The 10000-nt window shown below is 58.4% G+C and overlaps 1 protein-coding gene across 1 annotated transcript in view; it reads left to right on the top strand.

Annotated features, from left to right (window-relative positions):
• The window catches only part of LOC135507226 (slit homolog 2 protein-like), a 640120-nt gene that overhangs the window by 549138 nt on the left and 80982 nt on the right, over nucleotides 1–10000 (top strand). The window contains 2 exon segments of the mRNA XM_064926820.1: nucleotides 1153–1319; nucleotides 9618–9750. Coding sequence (XP_064782892.1) covers nucleotides 1153–1319; nucleotides 9618–9750 — 300 coding nt within the window.

Genomic DNA, 10000 nt, shown 5'->3' with positions numbered 1-10000 from the left:
CCTCTAACTGACCTCTCCTGTGTATATTGCAGGAACCAGCTGGCCAATCCCTTCACCTCTAACTGACCTCTCCTGTTTATGTTCCCAGGAACCTGCTGGCCAATCCCTTCACCTCTAACTGACCTCTCCTGTTTATGTTCCCAGGAACCAGCTGGCCAATCCCTTCGACTGTAACTGACCTCTCCTGTTTATGTTCCCAGGAACCAGCTGGCCAATCCCTTCACCTCTAACTGACCTCTCCTGTTTATGTTCCCAGGAACCAGCTGGCCAATCCCTTCACCTCTAACTGACCTCTCCTGTTTATGTTCTCAGGAACCAGCTGGCCAATCCCTTCACCTCTAACTGACCTCTCCTGTTTATGTTCCCAGGAACCAGCTGGCCAATCCCTTCGACTGTAACTGACCTCTCCTGTTTATGTTCTCAGGAACCAGCTGGCCAATCCCTTCGACTGTAACTGACCTCTCCTGTTTATGTTCTCAGGAACCAGCTGGCCAATCCCTTCACCTCTAACTGACCTCTCCTGTTTATGTTCCCAGGAACCAGCTGGCCAATCCCTTCACCTCTAACTGACCTCTCCTGTTTATGTTCTCAGGAACCAGCTGGCCAATCCCTTCGACTGTAACTGACCTGTCCTGTTTATGTTCCCAGGAACCAGCTGGCCAATCCCTTCACCTCTAACTGACCTCTCCTGTTTATGTTCTCAGGAACCAGCTGGCCAATCCCTTCACCTCTAACTGACCTCTCCTGTTTATGTTCCCAGGAACCAGCTGGCCAATCCCTTCACCTCTAACTGACCTCTCCTGTTTATGTTCTCAGGAACCAGCTGGCCAATCCCTTCACCTCTAACTGACCTCTCCTGTTTATGTTCCCAGGAACCAGCTGGCCAATCCCTTCACCTCTAACTGACCTCTCATGTTTATGTTCCCAGGAACCAGCTGGCCAATCCCTTCGACTGTAACTGACCTCTCCTGTTTATGTTCCCAGGAACCAGCTGGCCAATCCCTTCACCTCTAACTGACCTCTCCTGTTTATGTTCTCAGGAACCAGCTGGCCAATCCCTTCACCTCTAACTGACCTCTCCTGTTTATGTTCTCAGTAACCAGCTGGCCAATCCCTTCGACTGTAACTGACCTCTCCTGTTTATGTTCTCAGTAACCTGCTGGCCAATCCCTTCAACTGTAACTGCCACCTGGCATGGCTTGGTGATTGGCTGAGGAGGAAGCGTATCGTCACGGGCAACCCCCGCTGTCAGAACCCTTACTTCCTGAAAGAGATCCCTATACAGGATGTAGCCGCACAGGACTTCACCTGCGACGACGGTAAACACACACGCACACACACACACACACACACACACACACACACACACACACACACACACACACACACACACACACACACACACACACACACACACACACACACACACATCAGCCCGGTCACTAGAATTAGAGTTGGATTTGGGACATATGAAAAGGTGGTGAGAACGTGGATATATGCCTTGCTCAGCGAAAAAGCACCCAGACATCGATGGTCACATCACCACGAGGCAGGAGGGCCGAGGGCTCTGTTTAGACCACAGGACCACGAGGCAGGAGGGCTGAGGGCTCTGTTTAGACCACAGGACCACAAGGCAGGAGGGCTGAGGGCTCTGTTTAGACCACAGGACCACGAGGCAGGAGGGCCGAGGGCTCTGTTTAGACCACAGGACCACGAGGCAGGAGGGCTGAGGGCTCTGTTTACACCACAGGACCACAAGGCAGGAGGGCTGAGGGCTCTGTTTAGACCACGAGGCAGGAGGGCTGAGGGCTCTGTTTACACCACTACACCACAGGACCAAAAGGCACGAGGGCTGAGGGCTCTGTTTAGACCACTACACCACATCACCACGAGGCAGGAGGGCTGAGGGCTCTGTTTACACCACTACACCACAGGACCACGAGGCAGGAGGACTGAGGGCTCTGTTTAGACCACTACACCACAGGACCACGAGGCAGGAGGGCTGAGGGCTCTGTTTAGACCATCACACCACAGGACCACGAGGCAGGAGGGCTGAGGGCTCTGTTTAGACCACTACACCACAGGACCACGAGGCAGGAGGGCTGAGGGCTCTGCTTAGACCACTACACCACATCACCACGAGGCAGGAGGGCTGAGGGCTCTGTTTACACCACTACACCACAGGACCACGAGGCAGGAGGACTGAGGGCTCTGTTTAGACCACTACACCACAGGACCACGAGGCAGGAGGGCTGAGGGCTCTGTTTAGACCATCACACCACAGGACCACGAGGCAGGAGGGCTGAGGGCTCTGTTTAGACCACTACACCACAGGACCACGAGGCAGGAGGGCTGAGGGCTCTGTTTAGACCACTACACCACATCACCACGAGGCAGGAGGGCTGAGGGCTCTGTTTAGACCACGAGGCAGCAGGGCTGAGGGCTCTGTTTAGACCACTACACCACAGGATCACAAGGCAGGAGGGCTGAGGGCTCTGTTTAGACCACGAGGCAGGAGGGCTGAGGGCTCTGCTTTGAACATGACACCACAGGACCACGAGGCAGGAGGGCTGAGGGCTCTGTTTAGACCACAGGACCACGAGGCAGGAGGGCTGAGGGCTCTGTTTAGACCACGACACCACAGGACCACGAGGCAGGAGGGCTGAGGGCTCTGTTTAGACCATGACACCACAGGACCACGAGGCAGGAGGGCTGAGGGCTCTGTTTAGACCACTACACCACAGGACCACGAGGCAGGAGGGCTGAGGGCTCTGTTTAGACCATCACACCACAGGACCACGAGGCAGGAGGGCTGAGGGCTCTGTTTAGACCACAAGGCAGGAGGGCTGAGGGCTCTGTTTAGACCACTACACCACAGGACCACGAGGCAGGAGGGCTGAGGGCTCTGTTTAGACCACTACACTACATGACCACGAGGCAGGAGGGCTGAGGGCTCTGTTTAGACCACAGGACTACGAGGCAGGAGGGCTGAGGGCTCTGTTTAGACCACAGGACCACGAGGCAGGAGGGCTGAGGGCTCTGTTTAGACCACTACACCACAGGACCACAAGGCAGGAGGGCTGAGGGCTCTGTTTAGACCACAGGACCACGAGGCAGGAGGGCCGAGGGCTCTGTTTAGACCACAGGACCACGAGGCAGGAGGGCCGAGGGCTCTGTTTAGACCACAGGACCACGAGGCAGGAGGGCCGAGGGCTCTGTTTAGACCACAGGACCACGAGGCAGGAGGGCCGAGGGCTCTGTTTAGACCACAGGACCACGAGGCAGGAGGGCTGAGGGCTCTGTTTAGACCACAGGACCACGAGGCAGGAGGGCCGAGGGCTCTGTTTAGACCACAGGACCACGAGGCAGGAGGGCCGAGGGCTCTGTTTAGACCACAGGACCACGAGGCAGGAGGGCTGAGGGCTCTGTTTAGACCACTACACCACAGGACCACGAGGCAGGAGGGCCGAGGGCTCTGTTTAGACCACAGGACCACGAGGCAGGAGGGCTGAGGGCTCTGTTTAGACCACTACACCACAGGACCACAAGGCAGGAGGGCTGAGGGCTCTGTTTAGACCACAGGACCATGAGGCAGGAGGGCTGAGGGCTCTGTTTAGACCACAAGGCAGGAGGGCTGAGGGCTCTGTTTAGACCACTACACCACAGGACCACGAGGCAGGAGGGCTGAGGGCTCTGTTTAGACCACAGGACCACGAGGCAGGAGGGCTGAGGGCTCTGTTTAGACCACGAGGCAGGAGGGCTGAGGGCTCTGTTTAGACCACTACACCACAGGACCACGAGGCAGGAGGGCTGAGGGCTCTGTTTAGACCACAGGACCACGAGGCAGGAGGGCTGAGGGCTCTGTTTAGACCACGAGGCAGGAGGGCTGAGGGCTCTGTTTAGACCACTACACCACAGGACCACGAGGCAGGAGGGCTGAGGGCTCTGTTTAGACCACGAGGCAGGAAGGCTGAGGGCTCTGTTTAGACCACTACACCACAGGACCACGAGGCAGGAGGGCTGAGGGCTCTGTTTAGACCACTACACCACAGGACCACGAGGCAGGAGGGCTGAGGGCTCTGTTTAGACCACAGGACCACGAGGCAGGAGGGCTGAGGGCTCTGTTTAGACCACGAGGCAGGAAGGCTGAGGGCTCTGTTTAGACCACGAGGCAGGAGGGCTGAGGGCTCTGTTTAGACCACTACACCACAGGACCACGAGGCAGGAGGGCTGAGGGCTCTGTTTAGACCACGAGGCAGGAGGGCTGAGGGCTCTGTTTAGACCACGAGGCAGGAGGGCTGAGGGCTCTGTTTAGACCACTACACCACAGGACCACGAGGCAGGAGGGCTGAGGGCTCTGTTTAGACCACGAGGCAGGAGGGCTGAGGGCTCTGTTTAGACCATGAGGCAGGAGGGCTGAGGGCTCTGTTTAGACCACTACACCACAGGACCACGAGGCAGGAGGGCCGAGGGCTCTGTTTAGACCACAGGACCACGAGGCAGGAGGGCTGAGGGCTCTGTTTAGACCACAGGACCACGAGGCATGAGGGCCGAGGGCTCTGTTTAGACCACAGGACCACGAGGCAGGAGGGCTGAGTGCTCTGTTTAGACCACGAGGCAGGAGGGCTGAGGGCTCTGTTTAGACCACTACACCACAGGACCACGAGGCAGGAGGGCCGAGGGCTCTGTTTAGACCACAGGACCACGAGGCAGGAGGGCTGAGGGCTCTGTTTAGACCACGAGGCAGGAGGGCTGAGGGCTCTGTTTAGACCACTACACCACAGGACCACGAGGCAGGAGGGCTGAGGGCTCTGTTTAGACCACGAGGCAGGAGGGCTGAGGGCTCTGTTTAGACCACGAGGCAGGAGGGCTGAGGGCTCTGTTTAGACCACTACACCACAGGACCACGAGGCAGGAGGGCCGAGGGCTCTGTTTAGACCACAGGACCACGAGGCAGGAGGGCTGAGGGCTCTGTTTAGACCACAGGACCACGAGGCAGGAGGGCCGAGGGCTCTGTTTAGACCACAGGACCACGAGGCAGGAGGGCTGAGGGCTCTGTTTAGACCACGAGGCAGGAGGGCTGAGGGCTCTGTTTAGACCACGAGGCAGGAGGGCTGAGGGCTCTGTTTAGACCACTACACCACAGGACCACGAGGCAGGAGGGCTGAGGGCTCTGTTTAGACCACGAGGCAGGAGGGCTGAGTGCTCTGTTTAGACCACAGGACCATGAGGCAGGAGGGCTGAGGGCTCTGCTTAGACCACAGGACCACGAGGCAGGAAGGCTGAGGGCTCTGTTTAGACCACAGGACCACGAGGCAGGAGGGCTGAGGGCTCTGTTTAGACCACAGGACCACGAGGCAGGAGGGCTGAGGGCTCTGCTTAGACCACGAGGCAGGAGGGCTGAGGGCTCTGCTTAGACCACAGGACCACGAGGCAGGAGGGCTGAGGGCTCTGTTTAGACCACGACACCACAGGACCACGAGGCAGGAGGGCTGAGGGCTCTGTTTAGACCATGACACCACAGGACCACGAGGCAGGAGGGCTGAGGGCTCTGTTTAGACCACTACACCACCACTAGGCAGGAGGGCTGAGGGCTCTGTTTAGACCATCACACCACAGGACCACGAGGCAGTAGGGCTGAGGGCTCTGTTTAGACCACAAGGCAGGAGGGCTGAGGGCTCTGTTTAGACCACTACACCACAGGACCACGAGGCAGGAGGGCTGAGGGCTCTGTTTAGACCACTACACTACATGACCACGAGGCAGGAGGGCTGAGGGCTCTGTTTAGACCACAGGACCACGAGGCAGGAGGGCTGAGGGCTCTGTTTAGACCACAGGACCACGAGGCAGGAGGGCTGAGGGCTCTGTTTAGACCACTACACCACAGGACCACAAGGCAGGAGGGCTGAGGGCTCTGTTTAGACCACAGGACCACGAGGCAGGAGGGCCGAGGGCTCTGTTTAGACCACAGGACCACGAGGCAGGAGGGCCGAGGGCTCTGTTTAGACCACAGGACCACGAGGCAGGAGGGCCGAGGGCTCTGTTTAGACCACAGGACCACGAGGCAGGAGGGCTGAGGGCTCTGTTTAGACCACAGGACCACGAGGCAGGAGGGCTGAGGGCTCTGTTTAGACCACAGGACCACGAGGCAGGAGGGCCGAGGGCTCTGTTTAGACCACAGGACCACGAGGCAGGAGGGCTGAGGGCTCTGCTTAGACCACAGGACCACGAGGCAGGAGGGCTGAGGGCTCTGTTTAGACCATGACACCACAGGACCACGAGGCAGGAGGGCCGAGGGCTCTGTTTAGACCACAGGACCACGAGGCAGGAGGGCTGAGGGCTCTGTTTAGACCACTACACCACAGGACCACAAGGCAGGAGGGCTGAGGGCTCTGTTTAGACCACTGGACCATGAGGCAGGAGGGCTGAGGGCTCTGTTTAGACCACAAGGCAGGAGGGCTGAGGGCTCTGTTTAGACCACTACACCACAGGACCACGAGGCAGGAGGGCTGAGGGCTCTGTTTAGACCACTACACCACAGGACCACGAGGCAGGAGGGCCGAGGGCTCTGTTTAGACCACAGGACCACGAGGCAGGAGGGCTGAGGGCTCTGTTTAGACCACAGGACCACGAGGCAGGAGGGCTGAGGGCTCTGTTTAGACCACGAGGCAGGAGGGCTGAGGGCTCTGTTTAGACCACTACACCACAGGACCACGAGGCAGGAGGGCTGAGGGCTCTTTTTAGACCACGAGGCAGGAAGGCTGAGGGCTCTGTTTAGACCACTACACCACAGGACCACGAGGCAGGAGGGCTGAGGGCTCTGTTTAGACCACTACACCACAGGACCACGAGGCAGGAGGGCTGAGGGCTCTGTTTAGACCACGAGGCAGGAGGGCTGAGGGCTCTGTTTAGACCACTACACCACAGGACCACGAGGCAGGAGGGCTGAGGGCTCTGTTTAGACCACAGGACCACGAGGCAGGAGGGCTGAGGGCTCTGTTTAGACCACGAGGCAGGAAGGCTGAGGGCTCTGTTTAGACCACTACACCACAGGACCACGAGGCAGGAGGGCTGAGGGCTCTGTTTAGACCACGAGGCAGGAGGGCTGAGGGCTCTGTTTAGACCACGAGGCAGGAGGGCTGAGGGCTCTGTTTAGACCACTACACCACAGGACCACGAGGCAGGAGGGCTGAGGGCTCTGTTTAGACCACGAGGCAGGAGGGCTGAGGGCTCTGTTTAGACCACGAGGCAGGAGGGCTGAGGGCTCTGTTTAGACCACTACACCACAGGACCACGAGGCAGGAGGGCCGAGGGCTCTGTTTAGACCACAGGACCACGAGGCAGGAGGGCTGAGGGCTCTGTTTAGACCACAGGACCACGAGGCAGGAGGGCCGAGGGCTCTGTTTAGACCACAGGACCACGAGGCAGGAGGGCTGAGGGCTCTGTTTAGACCACGAGGCAGGAGGGCTGAGGGCTCTGTTTAGACCACTACACCACAGGACCACGAGGCAGGAGGGCTGAGGGCTCTGTTTAGACCACGAGGCAGGAGGGCTGAGGGCTCTGTTTAGACCACGAGGCAGGAGGGCTGAGGGCTCTGTTTAGACCACTACACCACAGGACCACGAGGCAGGAGGGCTGAGGGCTCTGTTTAGACCACAGGACCACGAGGCAGGAGGGCTGAGGGCTCTGTTTAGACCACAGGACCACGAGGCAGGAGGGCTGAGGGCTCTGTTTAGACCACAGGACCACGAGGCAGGAGGGCTGAGGGCTCTGTTTAGACCACGAGGCAGGAGGGCTGAGGGCTCTGTTTAGACCACGAGGCAGGAGGGCTGAGGGCTCTGTTTAGACCACAGGACCACGAGGCAGGAGGGCTGAGGGCTCTGTTTAGACCACTACACCACAGGACCACGAGGCAGGAGGGCTGAGGGCTCTGTTTAGACCACGAGGCAGGAGGGCTGAGGGCTCTGTTTAGACCACAGGACCATGAGGCAGGAGGGCTGAGGGCTCTGCTTAGACCACAGGACCACGAGGCAGGAAGGCTGAGGGCTCTGTTTAGACCACAGGACCACGAGGCAGGAGGGCTGAGGGCTCTGTTTAGACCACAGGACCACGAGGCAGGAGGGCTGAGGGCTCTGCTTAGACCACGAGGCAGGAGGGCTGAGGGCTCTGCTTAGACCACAGGACCACGAGGCAGGAGGGCTGAGGGCTCTGTTTAGACCACGAGGCAGGAGGGCTGAGGGCTCTGCTTAGGCCAGGAATGTACCTGTGCATTTGTACCCCAAACAGGACTTCACCTGCGACGACGGTACCTAAGATATAAACCATGTAAATATGTACATTCCTCCCCTGGGCTTATAGTTTACATCCCTCTGTCCTTCTCTCTCACTCCCCTCTCCCTCCTCTCTCCCTCCTCTCTCCCTCCTCTCTCCTTTCTCTCTCACTCCTCTCTCTCCTCTCTCTCCTCTCTCCCTCCTCTCTCCCTCCTCTCTCCCTCCTCTCTCCTTCCTCTCTCCTTTCTCTCTCACTCCCCTCTCTCTCCTCTCTCTCCTCTCTCCCTCCTCTCTCCCTCCTCTCTCCTTCCTCTCTCCTTTCTCTCTCACTCCCCTCTCTCTCCTCTCTCTCCTCTCTCCCTCCTCTCTCCCTCCTCTCTCCTTCCTCTCTCCTTTCTCTCTCACTCCCCTCTCTCTCCTCTTTCTCTCTCTCTCTCACTCCTCTCTCCCTCCTCTCTCCTTTCTCTCTCACTCCCCTCTCTCTCCTCTCTCACTCTCTCTCTCTCTCTGTCACTCCTCTCTCTCTCCTCTCTCCTCTCTCTCCTTCCTCTCTCCCCACTCTCTCTCCTCTCTCTCTCCTCTCTCCTCTCTCCTCCCTCTCCCCATTCTCTCCCCCTCTCCTTCCTCTCTCCCCCTCTCCTTCCTCTCTCCTCTCTCTCCTCTCCCCTTCCTCTCTCCCTCCTCTCTCACTCCCCTCTCTCTCCTCTCTCCTTTCTCTCTCACTCCCCTCTCTCTCCTCTCTCACTCTGTCTCCTTCCTCTCCTCTCCTCTCACTCCCTCCCTCTCTCCCCACTCTCTCTCCTCTCTCTCTCCTCTCTCCTCTCTCTCCTCCCTCTCTCCCCACTCTCTCCTTCCTCTCTCCCCCCTCTCCTTCCTCTCTCCTCCTCTCTCCCTCCTCTCCCCTTCCTCTCTCCCTCCTCTCTCTTTCCTCTCTCACTCCTCTCTCCTTCCTCTCTCTCTCCTCTCTCCTCTCTCTCCTTCCTCTCTCCCCACTCTCTCTCCTCTCTCCTTCCTCTCTCCCTCCTCTCTCCTTCCTCTCTCTTTCCTCTCTCTTTCCTCTCTCCCTCCTCTCTCCCTCCTCTCTCCCTTCTCTCTCCCTCCTCTCTCCTTCCTCTCTCCTTCCTCTCTCCTTCCTCTCTCCCTCCTCTCTCCCTCATCTCTCCCTCCTCTCCACTCTCTCCCTCCTCTCTGCTTCCTCTCTCCCTCCTCTCCACCCTCTCCCTCCTCTCTCTCTCCTCTCTCTCTCCTCTCTCCACTCTCTCCCTCCTCTCCACTTTCTCCCTCCTCTCTCCTTCCTCTCTCCCTCCTCTCTCCTCTCTCCTTCCTCTCTCCCATCTCTCTCTCTAGGTAATGATGAGAACAGTTGTAGTCCAGTGTTGAGGTGTCCTGCCGAATGCAGCTGTCTGGATACAGTGGTCCGCTGTAGTAACAAGGGCCTCAGCACCCTGCCTAAAGGACTGCCCAAGGACACCACAGAACTGTGAGATCTCATCTGTTTGTCTGTCTGTCTGTCTGTCTGTCTGTCTGAATGTATGTCTGTCTGTCTGTCTGTCTGTCTGTCTGTCTGTCACTCACTCACTCACTCACTCACTCACTCTCACTCCCCTCTCTCTCCTCTCTCACTCTCTCTCTCTCTCTGTCACTCCTCTCTCTCTCCTCTCTCCTCTCTCTCCTTCCTCTCTCCCTCCTCTCTCTCTCCTCAATTCAATTCAAGGGCTTTATTGGCATGG

Source organism: Oncorhynchus masou, chromosome 20 (assembly GCF_036934945.1).
Source record: "Oncorhynchus masou masou isolate Uvic2021 chromosome 20, UVic_Omas_1.1, whole genome shotgun sequence".
NCBI lineage: Eukaryota > Metazoa > Chordata > Actinopteri > Salmoniformes > Salmonidae > Oncorhynchus > Oncorhynchus masou.
The sequence above is the reverse complement of the archived record's forward strand: the minus strand, read 5'-3'. Positions and strand labels throughout refer to the sequence as shown.